The 20,585-nt window shown below is 32.5% G+C and overlaps 1 protein-coding gene across 1 annotated transcript in view; it reads left to right on the top strand.

Moving 5' to 3' along the window:
• The window catches only part of LRFN5 (leucine rich repeat and fibronectin type III domain containing 5), a 263,104-nt gene extending 255,987 nt beyond the window's left edge, over positions 1-7,117 (top strand). Inside the window, exon 4 of the mRNA XM_065872092.1 lies at positions 6,735-7,117. Coding sequence (XP_065728164.1) covers positions 6,735-6,747 — 13 coding nt within the window. The 3' untranslated portion in view covers positions 6,748-7,117. The remainder of the gene's footprint in view (positions 1-6,734) is intronic.
• The last annotated feature ends 13,468 nt before the right edge of the window (positions 7,118-20,585 follow it).

Genomic DNA, 20,585 nt, shown 5'->3' with positions numbered 1-20,585 from the left:
AAGACTATGTACCCCCTTTCCCTTGCTCAGCCTTCCCTTGAGTCTCAGGAAGAGTCCAATCTTTCCACTTCAACAGCATATGTGGAAGCTTCTGTGTGTGAGTGGATTGGATGGGAATAGGATTTTTCTTATCTTCCTCCATTGGTAATAAAACACTAATAATCATAATAATAATAATGACAATTTACCTTATAGTGTTTGTGAGTTCAGTGTTAGTTGAGGTAAATTTATGGATAAAAAATATTTCACTTTTAAAATTTCATAGAGGAAAGAGAAATTAACCAAAATGAATGACTGGAATTTTAAATATAATTGTTTCAGAGCTCTGTCTTTCAGATTACTCAGTCCTTTCCCTCCCGTGCTAGATAAATACATGCTGGGATTACAAATACAATTAGTTTTGTCAGGTTTGGGATAGGTTGGTTGTTTGTTTGTTTTTTGTAACAGAAACCATCCTTTTAGCAGTACAGAATAAAGAATGGTAAACGTATTACTGAGATGGAGTCATCCTAATCGTGGTGTTATCTGAAGGGGGACATAGAAAGTAACAGTTTGTAACTGGGAGTATATTAAAGTATGAAATTACCTCTTTAAGGTAATATTAATGCATCTGCAATTTCATCAAATATCATAAATATTCAATATAACAATAATCAGTGTACCACTGTCTTCTGATTTTTTCAGCTATTTCAAAGTCAAAATTTAGGATCTAAAGTTACCATCAACGTGAAGGGACTTATGGAATATACTATGTGGGCTCTACCATAATGTAATTTCCTAATTATTTTTTTTCTGTATAATGCGAACATGTCTTGTTATTGCTTTCATGTAAAACCTAATCTCCAGAGGTCATTGTAAATTTATATGAATATTTATGCTGGAGGTTTTATCAAAAATTATTTTGTACTGTTCTCATCACACTCACCTGTGAACCTTAGAATGACATTTTCCTGAGACACCTAAATTTTTTTTGTAATTGTGTCCCTTCTTAATGACTAGAGTATTTGCTTTAAAATAGGACATTTGGGAGGAAATAGAATGTGTACTGTACAGGACTATTTAATGATATTAAAATTTATAGCCAATTGGAATATACATATGAACATTTGAAGGCAGAATGTTTGCATTTAGAACATTACTGTTTTATATAGGGATAAACTGGTATTCAGCAAAACATGCTATTATTATCTTGGGGGTTATTGAATAATGGTTTATATTGTAAATTATTATTTTATACTTTGCGTGGTGAATATGGTAAAACTACATTTCCTGCTTTGGATTGTTTTTCCTTGATGTATCTTTCCATATTAATCATATGCAACTCTGTGGTCGAAATGTTAACTTTGCGTAAGGAAAATGAATAGAAGCCTGATTCTCTTATTGAACTCTTGCAGGAAACGTGCATTCCATATTGATAACTACTCATTTTAGTAACTAGAACAATATTTTTTAAAATTCTGCATTTAGAGTATTATGTATCAGGAAATAGCCATAGAGAACTATGAAGTATTATAAAATCAATTGCAATTAACCCAATAACTGGTAAGTTGTTATCAAAAAAAATGTGCAGATAACTCTTTGTTAAGATGAATCTTATCAAGGTTTCAGTGAGAAGTATTTTAAGGTCTGTTTCATAAAAAATGAATTGTTCATGACACTGAAAATTTTATTCCCAGATGCTTTGCTGACTAATGTTGACCAGACTGTCCAGGAGACACAGGTGAGATTCTTGTTACCTGTCACATGCTTTGGCACTTAAGTGGGTATATTCTTTTATAAATGAATTTTTAATTTTTGTTTTGCTAGTTTATGTAACTTGTTGAAATTTTCCATTAAAACTTACTCAATGCTCAGTGGTAAACAGTGAAGTTCAGTTTGGTTAAGTGAATTTCCAGTTCCTGAACTTAGACATATTTCTGGTTAACCAAATATTTCTGATTCACATTGTAAGAATAAAGGGAATACTAGTGTAACTTTGGAGTCACATTTGTAGTCACGCATGATATCATGTGTATTTTTACAAATATTTCCCAACATGAAGACAGTAGCTTGATAAGAATATATTCACTCCTATCCTTGAGCTCCACATTCTAATAGAAGCTGAGATAATATATTAGGCCTCACCGAAAGTGGATGAACAGAAGTGTTTCATGTATATGAAATGAATGAAGCCGCTATAAAATGGAACAAAAGACAACACATGAAATGTTCATGGTATTCCTTTTGTCAGCAACCAATTACTCTTCTTGGTTTTCTTTTCTTTCTTTCTTTCTTTTTTTTTTAAGTTTCAAATGAGTATTTGATTCCTGCATTTTAATTGGATCAGAAAGTGTGTTTCCAGAGCAGAATGACACTTTAGCAATCTGTTCAAACATCTGGATGCATCAGCCATTTGCTTAATATTTGGCACAGAAAAAATATTCTGCTTTTAAAGGTTCTTAGAAAAAGCCATTGATTTATTTGTTGATAGTAAAACTAAGGGTCTTTTTTTTTTTTAACCATTTCTTATTTAAAAGATAACAATAACTTGGACCATCATTCTGGGTTTCCCCTAAAGAATTCTATTCCCAAATCAAACAAAATGTTTTTCATCATTTCTTTACTGAATTTAGGGTCCCATTCTTATGTTGCTAAAAAACAAACAGATGGCTCACTAGAAACAATCAATAGCACAGAGTCGGGCATGTACTTGGTGTTAATAGAATTGAACTGACCTGCACGAAGGTGCCTTTGTTCTCTACCACATTCCTTTTCTTTCTCTCCCTCTCTCCCTTTCTTTCTTCTTCCTTTCTTCCCTCCCTGTCTCCCTCTGTCTTTGATTTGAAAACATTAATTTATCATGTAACTTTGGGCACCTGGATGTTCTAAAAGAGAATATCCTTAGAAAGGAATTAAAAAGTCAAGCTTCCCCTATCAGAAGCATGATCCATAATGGTTCTAAATGTTCTATCAAGATTTGGAAGCAGGAGAATCAATCTGATCATCTTTCAATTACCAATTAAAGCAATTCTCCAAGTATTCATATTTTGTGGGGCATGTTACATATTATTGTGTTTATTTCCTTATTTTACCACAGTGTTAGAAGTCAAGTTTAGAGAAAAGTAATCTCCTTGGGAGTTTGTGTGCTACTTGAGATAGCAAAAGGTTTGCCACTGTGATAAGTACATAAGATTTCTAATAGCAATTTTTCTTTGTCCCAAAGTAATTAGTATTAGAGAACTTTGGAAAATATAGCTTAAAATTAAAAAAAAAATGTAAATATGTCATAACCCACCACCCAGATACGAATGCTAATAATTTGGTGCATAATCTTTCAGTGATTTGTCGTTTCTGTATGTAGTAAATTCATGTGTACATATGTATGTTTGTATTAGATTTCATAGTGAATTGCATATGTAGAATATGTCACCTGTTTTTAAAATTTTATGCTGAGTCTTTATTGAGTTCCTTTTTTGAAACATTATGTCATAATGTCATAGCAACTTTCCCTCCATGCTTTGGCTATTTTTTTTTTTTTCTTTCTACAAGCATTAGCTAGAAAAATAAATCCACAGGCAAAGAAGAATGTTAACAGAATTTAGTGGTAATACATCATTTACTCATTAGCCAATTTCTTGCTACATTTCTGTTATCAGATTTAAGTCACCATATGACTTCAGTGCAACTATTCTTGTTATTTGATAAATGATTTCTGCAATAGCAGGCTTATCATTTCTACAACTGTCAACACAACCAAACAGTAATGTCCCTTTGAAGAGACTGACCTGTGTGCTAGTCTTCTCATGGCTTTTCACACTGTCAGCAGTATCTTACCTTGTGAATGAAGTGAGGTAGAGAGCTGTCAGAGGTTCCTTGTGCTCACAGCTTCTTATTTTTTTGGTGGGGAGGTGGTAGTGGGATAAGGAGGATTATACAATTTTAGTTTAAGTTTATATGCCCTGTAGGATGGTAACATACATGTCTTTTTCCACCCAGTGGCAAAATATATTTTCCAAACATTTGGACACTGCCCATTGCCTTAAATGGAGATCAAAATGTTCCTTATGTATATACACAATAAAATAAGCAAAAAAACTTAAAACACATTTTTAATATATTAAAAAAAAATGTTTCCTAGGTGACAGTAGTAGTTCTTTTAGACAAACTATTAATATATAAGTGAATAAAGAGTTAGTATTGATTAGAAATAAATAGCAATATTAAAACAACTATGGGAAAACACAGTTTGGAAATCATATGAACTAAAAGCTGAGCAGCAAAACAAATGTGTGTATATGATTCAGATATGTTTCCAATGTTTTCTGTACAAACAAGAATGACCGATATAAAATATTTGGTTCTGTAGGGTTTCTTCCACCTATGATATTACCTTCAAGTAAATTAAAAAAAAAAAAAAGAGTAGTAGAATAGACATTATAAATAAAAATAATAATGAGTAATAGCATAGACATTGTAGAAAACATTTAACTTTTTATAATAATTAAAGCATACTTTTTGACATATTTATTTGAACATTACAGAAAATCAGAAAAAAATTATATAGAACCCTAGTGTCAGCAATGACCTTTAGAAATCATTTCCTTCTTTTTAGATATCCTAACTATATAAGGTAAAAAATCTCTCATAGGTCTTAATTACATTCAGAGTAAGAGCAATAACAATTTCCCAGATCCATTCAATGTCGGGGTATTTTTTTCTTCCTCTAATGTTGACGTAGCTTTAATTTCTCCTTTTATTTGTAGTACCATTGATAAGATTGTGCAGTGTTTTGCATGGTACCCTTTCACTGTCAAATGAGGACCATTGACAAAACATCCTGAACCTACCCCAAATTCATTATTTTTAGTCCTTATAACATTTTAGCATAGTTATTATAGTCTATCTTGTTTTTTCTTTGTGATGCTCTTGTAATTTTGTGTTCCACATTTAGATCTTTATGGAATCATTATGCTTGTTTATTGATAAGTAAAAAGTGTTATTTTGAATCTTACATATAAAATTTTTATTCAACTTCATATTACATTATCGTTTCAATAATGGCAGATTCGGGGCAGACAAATTCACACCATTGTTCCCAAAACTGATTGCTATTTCCTAATCTTCAAAATAAGTTTTTTATAAACCATAATCCCACAGTTTGTTAATGTTATTATGTAATGTGAAATTGAACCAAAAACTCTTTAAACTACGTCAGCTTATAGAATCAATAACTTGATATTAAAAGAAAGTTTGTTATTCTGGAAGGATTTATTATTTCCAAAGTCAAACTAATTATACTGTCCACAGTATTTTTCTTCTAGGTATACTTAGTCTTTTCTATATTACTACTTCCTGAAATGAAATTTGGTGTAGTACAATCACTTTTTGTAATCAAAGGGAACATATTACTGGATATACAAAAATAAATAAAAATCTTGTTGATAACCAATTTCACCAAAATAAGCTGTGCTGTGAATCCAATAGCGAGGAATTTAGCTATTTCCCATTGTAGTTTAAAGTGATTTTTGTAATGTTTTCCTTAGAATGAATATTCCAGGTAAAGTATGCTAGTGATGTCTATATTTTAGTAGTTTCCAAGTAATTATTTTTTAAAAATCAGATACACATCTATTATCTATTAACAATCTTCAAACATCCAGTAATTCTTTGTTCAGTAATTCTCAAAAATTATCGTTTATCTCAAAAATAACTTCACTTATTCCGATTAACTGTTCTGAAATATTTTCTTAAGTAAAATATCTCTATAGTATTTTGCCTACCTTTACCACACAAAATTATCCAAATATGTCCTATATCAACACTTTGATATAGAATATTTGAAGTTAAGCTATTTTTCATCATTCATTTGTTCCATGCATTTTATAACCCTCAAATTGTAAACATGTAGTTGTTCTTGAATGGAAAGGAGAAAAATTACTTCTATTTCATATTATGAAATTGTATATTTCTCAAATTGAAGTATAGAATTTATACACATATTTGAAAGTCATGAGTACTGAGAACCCATGTTAGAGAAAAAACATTTTCACAGTTTGTTATTTAAATATTTTAAAATTGTTTTTTATATGATTTTCTTTCAAAATCATGTTAACTATGAAATGCCTTTGCTTGTGAGTTATTGTCAGTTTTCATGTTTATTTTATTTGTTCTGTGGGTGAAGAACTAATTAATGTAGATGAATTTATTGTCTTCACTATCAGTAAATGTATAATTAAACTTTATAAAACCTTAATATAATACAAAGCTTCCAAAAGAATATATTAAAAAAATAGAGATCACATAGGTTTTAGATATGATGAACAAATTTGATCTAAAATGTTCATATTTAAAAAGCCAGTGTGAATATTTGTTAAAGCCTGAATAGCATGCATTAATGAGTAAAGTAACTTTTTTTCTCTTAATTTGAGAATATAAATGTGAAAATCAAAGCAAGGAAAAAATGCCATTCCTCAATTTGGCTCTGACTTGCATAACTATTTAGTCTTAAAACATTTAGATTCCTTTCTAAAATGAGATTTTTTAAATATATTCAATAATTTGAAATTACCAGGGAACATTTTAAGTGCTGATGTGCGTGTCTAAATAGTATCCAGAAATATATCTAGTATTTTGTAGCAATAAGCTCCTGCCCGGGTGCTTACAGTTCAGTAACTTCTAGATTGCTAGCCCAGTGATCTTATTAGCTGTGTGTTTTCTTTCTTCTTTTTTTTCTTTTTCTTTTTCTTTCATTTCAGAGGCCGGAGTTAATCTGAAGAGCACCACTTCTCTCTCTCCTGAAAAAACTTGCCACTGATATTTTTACCAGACAAAATTTAAAACTGTTTCAATTCACAAAGGCTAATTGTTGAACTGGTGTCCTAGAAGAAATTGTCCACAGGAGCTGAAGCAGAAGTCTCTGATGACGCGGAACTGGCTCTATCAGACCATGGTTAATCCCCTTTTAAAACCAAAATTTTTTTCTTCTGACCTACAAGTATTTTCTTTTAAAGAAGGAAAGAAAAAAGCCTACATTGGCATCGAGTTCTGTATCAATCCATGTTACATTGCCATCCATGATTTAAGACTGTAGAATCTTGAATAATCTATATCACTTTAACAAATAAATGTTTTACTATGACAGAATTTGCACATTGCCTGATTTGTGGAAACCTCAGTTGCTTCAAGTGTGAATGGTGAAGTGATGATTGTAGGAGCTAATAATATTATTTTACATCTTTGTAGTACAAAAACCTTAGGGGATCACAAATTGCTTTATAATATTGGAACTAGTTCTTCCATTACTGAAGTGCACCCACTTCTATGGGAGAGCAGTACAACTATTTAAACAGCTTTACGGCAATTTTATGCTTCAGTGTAAGACCGAAAGGGATGAGGGATCTCTTCTTCCAGTGGAATTTCAGAAAGTATCAAGGTAGGCATATTGTAATTAATCCAAATTGATTCATTGTTTTTCTGGAGTGGAGAGCAAGGGCAAAGAGGTTTTAATAATTTAAGCCCTTATGTTTCATTATAAGTGCCCATTTCCCCAATTTTCCATTGGAGATAAAAATATATATAATTCCAGAATAAACAAAGAACATACATCTTATTTAGCACCAGCATGAATAGGAGTAAGATATTTTTGATGGCTAATATATGTTAATACAGTCATATCTAAGCAGTAGTACTCAAACCTAGCAGGCCTGAGTTCAAACCCAGAGATGAGTGAATTTAACCAGTTCCCACTCTACTCTTCCATATTCTCAAAGGATTAATATTACTGTAAAATTTGAAAATGCATGTAAATGTATCACTGTACTTGGTATAAGCAATAAGTTCGATTAAAAATATTTTAGTAGCATTGCTATTAGCAATTGAATTCAGATTCTCTCAAACTTGAGAGATTATATTTCTATTCCTTGACAGTTCTGGTAGTTGTCTATCATTAAAAGCAATATGTAGGTTAAATTTTTAAAAATTTAGTTAAAACTAAAAAATCCAGAAAACTGCCTTTGAGAAATGTAGGTTAATCTGTTAACCATTCCACATCTCTTAGACTGTGAAAAATATCCAACCATCCAGAGAGGTTACAGAATGTCAGCCATTAGATGGCACTTGGAATCTGTGCTCAGGAGCCGAACTACACTAGACATAATTAAAACCTGTGGGTACACACACACACACACACACACACACACACACACACGCACTCACTCTTACTCCCAGACACACACAATGCACAACTGAAACAGAAATAACACGTTTGAGTTGAAATGTAGTTAGTTTGTGACCTTGGGCAACTGACTTCATTCTCTGTTTCTTGACTCAAATGCCCAGAGCAATCCTGTTTACATGTGTGTTAAGTGTATATATGCATGGATAAATGTTTATGGTGACAAAAAGGAGACAAATTGGACAATGAGCATTGCCTCTGTGAATCTGTTCCTGTCGTACACAAATTTTCTCCTGAAATATAAAGCGTCAGGAGCAGAAATGGCTTTCCTAGAGTTCAGAGCAGAGTTTAACTTTTTAAGTTCTCTCTTGGGAAAACCTGCAACCTTTTCTTCAAGGACATTCTCCTGTTTATCCTTACCTTCCACTTGCCCCAATCTCCACCCCATCTGGCCCAATTATTGTTTTTCTTGATGATGGTAAGAACATAGTCTGACCCCTTCATCTTTTTATGATATTCATGCTATTGTGTTCTAAGGAACAGGATTTTTAGTGTGTTAGAACTAAAATTGTACTTAATCACTTCAAGTCTTCACTCTGCATCACCTATACCTAAATCTAAAACTTCATTTATGCACAAATTCAAACAACACTCATAGTGTACATATTTTCTCTTTCTTTCAAATATTGTTGAGGAATACTTAGGCACAGTCTCTGAACCTGTAAGTGTGCAATAATCAGTTGTTTTTATGGATAGACATTTACTTCTTATACTATGAGGTTAAGAGAACACAATTGTGTACCCATAACTAAATAGGATTAATGATCATTCACAAGTAAAAGTTTTGCAAAAATGTGACAAAATAATATTTTTAGAATAAGTGGAAACAGTTTCTTTTAGCTGAGCATATTATAAAGGGGTGAAGAAATGTATGGTAAGAAGTCTCACTGTAAGGTTCTTGGCTATGCACTGAAAACCACTACCATATTTTCTCTTACTCTACATTCCTCAGTAATTTTGGAAGTAAACTAACTGGTAATATATAACATAGTATGAATATTTGTCAGTTTAATTTGTGACATCTTACACATAATATAAAGCATATCAAGCACACACACAAGAAAATCAAAAGTATTTAGAGTGCAATATAAACACAGCTTGTGAAGCATGAAAGTTGACTGAAAACCATAATTAAAATTTGGAAAATCTACAATCATGAATTTTGAAATCCATAATCTGTAGAATTGAAGATTAGTAATAAAATACGATTACTGGTTGAAAGGAATAGCTTATACATGGAAAGAAAACTCAAATAATTTTAATTTCCTAGTTTATTTGTAATTTAATAACTCTCAGATTAGTTTGTACAAGTTTTTGTCTGTTAAAAATACATAATATCCTGTTTCATATATATGGAATGTTTTGTGACACATTCTTGGTGTTTTTTGTCCAAAATATATTCAGATTATTTCTTCCTATATTCTGCTTTCTATGTGTTGAGCTTACTCCATTTTTATTTATTTATTTATTTATTTCCAAAATATATGTATCTGACATCTCATGGGTCTACTTATGAAATGGGTGTGTGTGTGTGTATCAAAGCATATGCAATTATTTAAAAATGCAAGTGACAGAGAATGTACTATGTCCAACCAAAGTAAAAGTCCCTAGCATATGATTATTTTGTTTGGTATACAAGTATAATATCCAGGGAAACTCTACACTAGATTTTTTATGTGGAAAATATATGTAACATGAAATTTGTTATTTTAACCATTTAGAGTGTACAATTCACTGGCATTAGTTACATCCACAATGCTGTCCAATCATCACCACTATCTATTTTTAAAATGTTTCTGTCACCCCAAATACAAAATCTGTACCCATTAATCAATAATACCTATTCTCCCTCCCACCAACCCCTGGTAAACTCTAATCAACTTTCTCTGCCTATGAATTTGCCTATGCTAGATATGTCACTTAAGTGGGGTCTTACAATGTTTATCTTTTTCTGTCTGTCTTATTCCACTTATCATGTTTCTAAGGTCATCTATGCTGAAGCATATATCAGAACTTCATTTCTTTTTAAGGTTGAATAATATTTAATCCTATATATAGCACATTTTTTATTCACTCATCTTTTGATGGACACTTGTGGTGTTTTTACCTCATGGGCGCTGGGCATAATACTACAAAGAACATTGGTACACAGGTATATATTTGAGTTTCAGTTTTCAATTCTTTTTGCTATATACCTAGGAGTGGGTAATAATTTTATGTTGAGTTTCTTGAGAATTGCCAAACTGTTTTCCACTGTGGCTACAGCATTTTACATTCACTACACTAATGTGCAAGTGTGCAATGGTTCCAATTTCTCCACATTTGTAATTTTCAGTTTTTTAATAATTATCCTAGTAGGTGTAAATTATCTCATTATGGTAGTGATTTGCATTTCCTTAATCACTAATGATATTGAGCTTCTTTTCATATGCTTATTGACTATTTGTATATCTACTTTGGAGAAATGTCAACTCAAGTCCTTTGCAAATTTTTTAATTGGATTGTCTTTTGTTATTGAGTTGAAACCATCCTTTACATATGCTGGATATTAAACGCTTCTCAGGTATATCATTTGGAACTATTTTCTCCCATTCAGTAGGTTGTCTTTTCACTTTCTTGGTATTATCATTTGATGAACAAAAATGTTTAATTTTTATGAAGTCCATTTATGTATTTTTTCTTTTGTGTTTGTGCTTTTGATGTCATATCTAAGAATTCATTAACCAATCAATGGTCATAAAGACTTGCCCCTATGTATTTCTCTAAGAGTGTTATAATTTTTAGCTCTTATGTATTGATGATGGATCCATTTTGAGTAAATTTTTTTATATGATTTGAGGTAGAGCTCCAATTTTAGATGTGGAAATCCAGTTGTCCCAACACCATTTGTTGAAAAACTATTCTTTTCTCATTGAATGGACTTGGCAGACTTGTCAAAAATCAACTGACCATAGATGTATGCATTTATTTCTAGACTCTATATTCTACTCCATTGGTCTATATGTCTGTCTTTATGCCAGTACCACAGTGTTTTGATTACTGTCGCTTTTTAACTTTTCAAACCAGAAGTGTGAGTCTTCCAGCTTTGTTCTATTTTTTCAAGATGGTTTACCTATTGTGACCCCCTTGCAAATGAATATGAGGATTGGCTTTTCCATTTCCAAAAAACAGCAGTTGGAATTTTGATAGAGATTGCATTGAACATGTAGATCATGTTCTAGTTTTGACTTGGGTAGTTTTGACATTGTAACAATATCAAGTCTTTCAATCCATGGACAAGGGCTGTCTTTAATTTCTTTCAACAATGTTTTCTGCTTTTCAGTGTGCAAGTCTTTCACTTCCTTGGATAAATTCATTCCTAGGTATTTAATTCTCTTAGATGCTCTTGTAAATGGAATTGCTTTATTAATTATCTTTGTGGATATACTATCATAGCTGGTATTAAAAAAAAACAGCTGATTTCTGGGTGTTAATCTTGTACCTTGCAACTAGGTGGAATTAGTTTATTAGCTATAGTAACTTTCTTGTGAATTCTTTGGGATTTCTACATATAGAATCATGCCACATGTGAATAGAGATACAGTTGGTCCTCCATATCCACTGTTTCTGAATCTGGATTCAACCAATCATGAATCAAAAATATCTTTAAACATAAATAAAATTCTAGCAAGTTCCAAGAGCATAACTTAAATTTGCCATTTGCTGACAACTATTTGTATAGCAGTTACATTATATTTACAACTCTTTACTAGCACTTACATTGTATTATAAGTGATCTAGAGATAATTTAAAGTATATGGGAGGATATGCTGAGGTTGTACGCAAACCCTGCACTATTTTATGTAAGGGGCTTGAGCATGCTTGGATTTTGGTATCCAGAGGGGGTTCTGGAACCAATGCCCCAAGGATACCAAGGGACAACTGTAGGTTATTTCTTCTTTTCTATTAGAATATTTAAAATTTTATTTTCCTGTCTAATTGCTCTGGCTAGAAATTCCAGTAAAATATTGAATGGCAGTGGTGAAAATGGCATCGTTATGTTATTTTTGACCTTAGAGGAAAGCTTTCAATCTTTCAAGAGGAATATGACATAGATTGTGGCTTTTTCAAAACTGGCTTTTATCCTGTTTCTAGGAAGTTCCCTCCTGTTTCTAGTTTTCTGGTGTTTTTAATGAGGAAAGAGTGTTGTGTTTTTTCCAAATGATTTTGTGTTTCTCAGAGTTGAGGTGATCATGTGGTTTTGGAGGTTTTCTTTGTTTGTTTGTTTTGTTCTTGTTGTTTGTATCTTTATTCTGTTAATGTGGTGTATTACATTGATTGATTTTCTTATCTTTAGTCACCTTAGCATTCCTGGGGTAAATCCTACATGGTCTTGATGTATAATCTTTTTAATATGCTGTTGCATTTGTTTTGCTAGTCTTTCATTAAGGTTTTTCACATCTCTATACACAATGGATATTGGTGTATAGTTCTATGTCCTTGTGATGTTTTTTATCTGTCTTTGGTATCCTGTGTTTGGTAGAATTCACTAGTGAAGTCATCTATCTGGTGCTGGAGTTTCTTTGTTGGGAGATTTTGGATTATTGATTCAATGTTTTATCAGTATAGGTCTGTTTAGCTTTTCTTTTCCTCTTGAGTAAGTTTAGGTAATTTGTGTGTTTCTAAGAATTTGTCAGTTTCACCTAGGCCATCTAATTTGTTGATGTTCCTAGTATTCTCCTATAGTTCTTTCTGTTTCTGTAAGGTCAGTTCTGTCCATTATTCAAAGTGACTTATTAAAGTCTCCAAATACTGTTATAGAAATGTCTCTCCCTTCAGTTCTGCCAGCTTCATATATTTTGGGACATTGTTTGCTGGTATATATAAGTTATACTCTCTTGATGACATGATTGGTCTTAGAATATTTTTGGTATCACATATCTGATTATCGTAATTGTTAACTGAATGAACTTATTTTAAATTCACTAGGCTCATTTGATAAATGTAAACTTGTCACATCTATTTCACTTGCTTCCAACCTAAACTATCATTGGCTTCTCTTCTTATGGTATTTACTAATTCTAATCTTTCATTTCTGTCCTCCTAATTGGAATCCAGTTTTAAGGGTAATATCCATCACCCACCTGAGTCTTATCAACTAACACATATGCCAGTCTCTCTGTTAATATTGGTAGTATGTTAATAACATACTACCAAACTCTCAGAGGCTGCTCCCACAAACCAGCATTCCCAAATGCCACCTAATCAACTCACCAGCAAAGAATTTTTTCTCTCTATGGGTTACTAAAGCAAGTCATAAACTACTCTCTAGCTGCCCTTATGATCTGAGTACCAGCATAAAAATTAAAAGAGACCACAACTGAAATAAATCGATAGTGCTTTCCAAAAGAATTTGTTATTTATATGCATAAATCCCTCACAACCTGCAGTAGCATAACATTTGTGAATACATGTAAAAGTCAACAGTAAATACTTTATATTATGGTAGCTCAAATGCAGGTTGATTGTGGTTCATGATGTCTGCTTGAAAGAGTTGTTTTAAGCTGTCTTTTTGTTGTTCCTGTTAAAGAAAGAAGCATCAAAGGTACTTATAAAGATATGGCATAATATAGCATTTTATGATCCTTAGGGAGTATGACATGTACAAAGGTTAAAATAGGAAAACAATAAAGTACGTCCAAATTATTTTTCAGGCTTGAGTTAAGAAAATAAAATTGGTGCATTAAGATTCATAACTTATCATATTTAACAATTTATATATGAAAATTTAATTGGATGTGATTGGAAACTTCTTTTTATTTGAATTCTTGAGTGAAGTGGCTTAGGAAATGTTCACAGGGAATCTCCCATCTGTTTTATCAAAGGGAAGATTTCAAATTCTTTGACTCCCTTTATTAAACTTGTTCAATTCTGCAACCATTTTTTCAACATTTATTTTGTCCAGGGTCTGTTACTATTCACAGGGGATACAGAAATAGATGACTCAATGGCCTTCCAAATGTTCATATTTAGGTGGTAAGTTAATGTGTAGACAAGTTGTGTTAGTCCGTTCAAGCTGCTCTACAAGAATACCACAGACTAGGTGGCTTGGATGATTGTATTCTGGTTAAGGTCTTCTTCCTGGTTTACAGTTGATTCCTTGTCACTCTGTCCTCATGCGGTGGAAGGAGCTAGGATCTCTCTGTAACCTATTTTCTCAGGTACTAATCCCCTTCATGAGGGCCTCACCCTCAGATCTGAACATCACCCAAAGGCCCACCACATCCCAATACTATTATCTTGGGCATTAAAATTTCAACATATTAATTTGAGGTAGACATGGGACACAAACATTAAGACGATAGCACACATATGTTTACATAGGAATTTATATTCTTAGGAATTTAGGACAACTGTGTGGGAGCAGAGTACAGACCAACATCAACTCAAACCAATTTCACCAACCTCATGTCCCCTTGTGTTATTTATAGAAATGTATATATTCCTCTCTAGACGAGAAATTCCTGAGATCAGCTACTATGTCGTATTCAGTTTTGAATCTCTTACAATGGTCAGTGTAGTGCTTTGAATATACAAAAACAAATCATATATGTTTGCTATATAAATATATTGCAACAACAGCTTTATACAGAAAGAACAAAGGAATGGCAGATTTGGATTCAGCTATATGGATGCGTGAAAGTCTTCTGTGATGCGATTAAGGTAATAGCTAACAAACAGACGTAATAATAAGATACAAAATGTACAAATAGAACCTACATTTATCTGTTAAATAAACATAATATTTGTTAGAATTATGTGCTTCTAAATCTTTTAGGCGATTGAGATAGAGTAGAGATTAGCTGACCTTTGAACACCTATATGTTCATATTAAATCAATCTATTAAGTATCATAGGAAATTTTGTTCCTGGGCTAAGAGAGCTAATTAGAGTGAATAGAAGTATAAACAGCAATTTCTAAAATAAGACATAATATGTGCACTATAAGCATAATAGATATACTGTGAGAAACAAAGAGAAATAATTATAAACGATTACATATTTCTGAGTTTGGTATCTGAGAGTATGGTGATTAACACTGAGAGTGATGGAAAGATGAGTGGCATAAAGTGTCACTTCCATTTTAACATGTGTGATATTGTGACTTATAATAAGAAATATATATTTGGTCTTCTTCCCAGTTTCTGGCACAGAGCTCCTAAATCCCTTAGAATCTCCTAAGTGATGAGAATGAAAGGGTGTCTTTTGTTAAATTAATGAGTAAATTTTTGCCAGCAGCTAATGACCGAGGGCTGGTTGCCAGTAAAACCACTTCTGTGATTAGAGGTTTGAAACTTTCAATCCGATCCTCCGCTCCCACACCTGGCGTTCTGGCAGGTGAGACGTGCTGGAGGTTGAATTGTTTGCCAGTGGCCGATGATTTAATCACTTGATGCCTCTCTAATGAGGGAGGCCTCCATAAAACTCAGAAGTAAGTGGTTTGGGCAGGCTTCTGAGTTGGTGAACACGCAGAGATCTGGGGAGAGAGGCACGCTGGGAGAGAGCATGGAAACTCCACGCCCTTTCCCCACACCTTGTGCTATGCACCTCTTCCATCTGACCATTCCTGAGTTATATCCTTTAATAATAAATCACTAATCTAGTGATTAAAGGGTTTTCTGAGTTCTGTGAGCTGCTCCAGCAAATTAATGGAACCCAAGGACGGAGTCGTGGGAACCTCTGGTCTGCTGCAGGTTGCTCAGAAATACAGGTAATGACCTGGTTTGGGATCGGCATCCTGAGGTAGAGGGGGGCATTGGAAACTCCATTTTGAGCTGGTTAGTCAGAAGCTCAGGGGACAACACTGGGGACTGGCGTCTAAAGTTGAAGGGGAGGCTGCAGTCTTGTAGGACTAAACCCTTAACCTGTGGAATCTGCATGTAGATAAACTTCAGAATTGAGTTGAATTGTAGGGCACCCAGTTGGTCTGGAAAAATTGCTTGATTGTGTGGAGGAAACACCCACCTACCCCTTCCCCCATTGGAATTGGTAACCGGAACCTATTTAACATGTAAAAAATGATGATGATAGCAATAAGGATTTGGAGCTTTGATACTGGCGATATGTATGTAACTATATACTGTATAAAAGTACAGTATATACAATCATTTAAACCGTCATTCTCGGGTGCTTAACCACCCTGCTCTTACTCTTCTTTAGAATAAAAGTCTTGTTTTCTCTTCTGAACTCACTAAAATCTTCACATAATATACCTGTCATCCTCTCTATGATTAATTTACTCAATTTTTTCCCTAGATCTAGTTAAAAATTGCTTACCACTTCCTTTTCGATGGTGGCTACACTGACTGAACTAAAGAGTTTGAGTAAAGTGAATTAATCCACACATACTTGTTATTTTGAATAGCTAAAACAGGCTGTATACATTTCCATATATTTCAATCTTTTGTGGGCTTTTCATAATTTTTTTTACTTACTGTTTTTGTTAGAACTAATTGGCATTTTACTTTATTAAATCAGGAAAGAAATAAACTGCCATTGTAAAACATAAATAAATCTAAACTCATCTTACTTTAAGTACCTCAAGAATAGGATTTTTTCCAATAATTTTATGCTGGTGCCCTTTTAGTGCTCTGCTTCTTTCTTCTATTGACCCCCTCTAAATGATTGAATAAATAGCAGTGAACTAGAATGATAATTTTATTTTGTTTATTTTTATTTTTAAGATGTAATATCCAATAGTATGGGAAATTAAATGTTGCAAGGACTATTATTTGGATGCAAATACACTATCATTTATTTCTCTGATCTTGTAATCAAAAAATCATTTAACTTGTTTACATGGTAAATTGAATCTCTAATGACTAAACACCAACACTATAATTCTGTTTTGGGCAGATTATTTGAAATAATGCAATTGGATTACTCTAAGTTCTACTTGTAGGCACAGTTATCCTTTCACTCTCTCTTCTGTTATTCAAGAATGAATATTAAAGGGTAGACAAACCCTTTTTTCAAAAGAGCATTTTCAGTGTTTTTTTGTTTTTTTTTAATGACACTGAACTCTCTCTTACAACCTTTGTTTCTCAGACTTTAGTGGATGTCAGAATTATATCATAAATAAGTCTATTTCTGGCTTTCACCCCTGCTTCAGGAAATCTGTGTGGAACCAGAGTATCTTAATAGTTGGCATCCTCTACCCATCACTTATAAGTGATTTTAAAGCAGGTGATCAGAGATCAAGGCTCTGAGAACCACTGGCCTGTAGGAGTCACAGATAACAGCATTTGGTCTTCATGATGAGTGATTTAAAAAATTATCTGTGACTGTCCTTTTCTAGGCATGCATTTTCAACTGATTATAAAAGGGCAGCTCACCCTTTTATGCTAAACTGTCAGGGGATTGGTTGCAATGTTTTGTTACATAAATTTAATATTCTGATAAATTAAACTCCCAATGTCAAAAAAATATATTAAATTATTTTATCTCTAAAGACATTTGTTACAGTGCCTCCATCATTATTCTGAGCATTAGCTCACAGGAGAGGAATATGGAGTTAGCATTAAAGTTTACCAAAGACAAGTATCAAGTTAGTCACACTTATTGCATCACTTAGAATTTCAAATTTGCTCAGATCCCAAAATATGACCAAAATTGTGATTAATATAAGACTGATGCAAGGAAGAGATCAAATCAACTTTAGAAATTCAGAAAATAGTCTAATGATAGTAATGCCATCTAGTTTATTAAAATGGTCAAATATTCTAACACTTTCTTTTAAATTAATGAAGTAATATGAAGTTTCTATATCAATAGTAATTCTATTATGTACCTTTTAACACTATATTTTTATAAGCATAAAATCTACTCTAAAAGGTTATATTCTAAAAGCAACATCTGGTTGTTAGATCACCATGTTTTTAATGCATCAGGTATACTGAATTTATATATTTAATTAGCATCAGTGGTTGTCTATACAGGAGCATTTCTTTCCAAAGAGCCTTTGAGGTTGGAGGCAAGATCAAATAGTAAATAATTAATGTCTAGTTATTTTAGGGAAATAAATAAGGCAAACTTATCTTTACCTATTGTGCTAGATATTTGAATTCTGAGAAATATCTTATTTGTACCATCACTAACTTTTTGTTCTTTTTAATCTTTTTGTTTTTACTTCTATTCTGCTTCTGTTCCATAATGTAAATTTTAATGTAATATTCAACAATTTTATTTTTTACCCTAAGGTCTATGAAATTTTCTTTAAATTGTTCTACTTACTCTGTGATTTATAACATATTAAACTATATTTTCTTATTTTTATTTCAAGATATATAAATTTGACTTAATCACATGCTATTTAGTTCTTTGTTTCTTCTCTCATTTGCTATATGGTTCTTTCTTGGTGTTGATGCTTTTGTAACTCTATTAGTGTTACAATCTTTAATTAATTGTTTTGCCATTGATTATAATTCTTATAATTTAACAATAGCCAAAAATGTAGGCATAAAAGAAATATTAAACGTACTAAACACAGTAGATGATAAAATAACACAAAGATATGCAAAGGTCATCTATAAACAGTAAATGAAAGTAGAATTTTGACTGTCATCAAAAATAAACTAGTTAAGAAGAGAAGCCCTAGGCAAGGAGAGCAGGTAGGGAATTGGATCCATGAACTTATGTATGTAAATATAGAGACAAGGGCAGTGGGTGTGGTTAGGAAGAGGAGCTATGTTAAAGAAAATAAGAGAAGAATGGATCTATAGGATGCATTTGCTTATTTTATGTGGAATCTAAGGGCAAGTATAGATTAGAAAAGTGTCAAACGTTCTTAAATGGGAAAATGGTGACTAAGATAAAGAGCATGATGAGGAAAATATATTTCTAGGCCCAAAACAAATTTCAGTAAATTAGCCACATGACACCTAAATTTTGATAGGAGATAGTCATTTTGAGTAGTCTAGAGGTTAAGCCAGGCATGTAAGAACATACACAAAGAGGTTTAGTTTCCAAAAAGCAACAATATAATAGTACAGGATACCTTGATGTAGAGACAGTACATGAAGGGCATGCTAAAACTGAAAAAATGATGAATTTCCCAGGTATCTCTGTGTTTTCTAGAGCTTATTCTTGTGCTCAGATAACAGTAAATATTTTCTACTTGTAATTTTTGTTTAATCTTACATTTCCTTTCCTGAACTTTCAAAGTGTGGTGTCCTAGAATGAAACATATTGAAGGTGTGCTGAAACAGATTCCCTAATTTAAAAGCCTCAGTGTGGTATCATCAGGCTATATTCAAAACTAATTATATTTGACTGTTGGTTATTTCACTGATTTCCTAGAAGGTAAAAAAAAAAAAAAAAAAAATCATTTACATAGCAAAGAATATACTTCAAGACTTCTGACTCTCAAACATAAACCACTAGACCATACTCTGATGACCTTTTTATGGCACCATAGAAATAATTTATAAAGTTTTAAAAACCACAGTTTAGCATTTTGTGTTTGGAGCCAGGAATTAAGTATATTAGAGAAGTAGCTATTTCATCCAGTAAGTGTGAAATGATTTTAGTTCTAAGTGTGGTCTAGTAGCACTTAGCGTGACTTATAAATGTATGCAGCATTAAATTACAGTTGGAACCTTTGTCTTCAAAAATAGAATGTTTCAGTAGATCAACTATACTTCAATAAAAAAAAATAGAACATTAATTTTATAGACATGGAAATCCTAGGTTCACTATGAGGAGATGACACAGCACTATCTTTCCTAGTTTGGTTGGAAAGCTTTATTCAGAATGAGATAGCTGACATATATAAATTTCTGTAATCCCTAATATTATACTTTGGTATTATTTTATTTGCTTCATTTGGTAATAATACATTTATATTGTTATCAGTATCGTGAGTTGAGCCTTATTCTCATTGGTACACATAGACTCATAGGTAGAAATGTTGAGTAATCAAGTGTATCTCAAATGTCTTCTTGTCACCTTTGGATAATCTCTTAAATCTGACTTGGTGCCACCTCTGTAAGATTCTTGGCAGTGCTCCCCGGCAGCTCAAGAAATTCTCTGTGAGAGGGCATAAAAGGCTACAATCTGTTTAAAGCACAAACACGGGGCTGTGTTTTTCAAAATACTTTATTTAAAATTGAAACTATTGTAAATGTCTGTATCCAAGAATGGGGATGGGGTCGTCTTTTGTTGTCACTGCCATCTGTTTAGAAGACTACACCCGTTCAGGAGATAGGAGTTAGAGGCCTTAAATGTGTCCTGCACCAACAAGTAAGGACTTTGCTTTTGGAATATAAAACGGCCTGGAAAATTTGGTAAAAGTTTTAGTCAAATTTTCATGGCCCTAGAGAGACTGTTTTTGATT

Source organism: Phocoena phocoena, chromosome 2, assembly GCF_963924675.1.
Source record: "Phocoena phocoena chromosome 2, mPhoPho1.1, whole genome shotgun sequence".
NCBI classification, from domain to species: Eukaryota; Metazoa; Chordata; class Mammalia; order Artiodactyla; family Phocoenidae; genus Phocoena; species Phocoena phocoena.
Note: the sequence above shows the minus strand (reverse complement) of the source record. Positions and strands in the feature narration are given on the sequence as shown.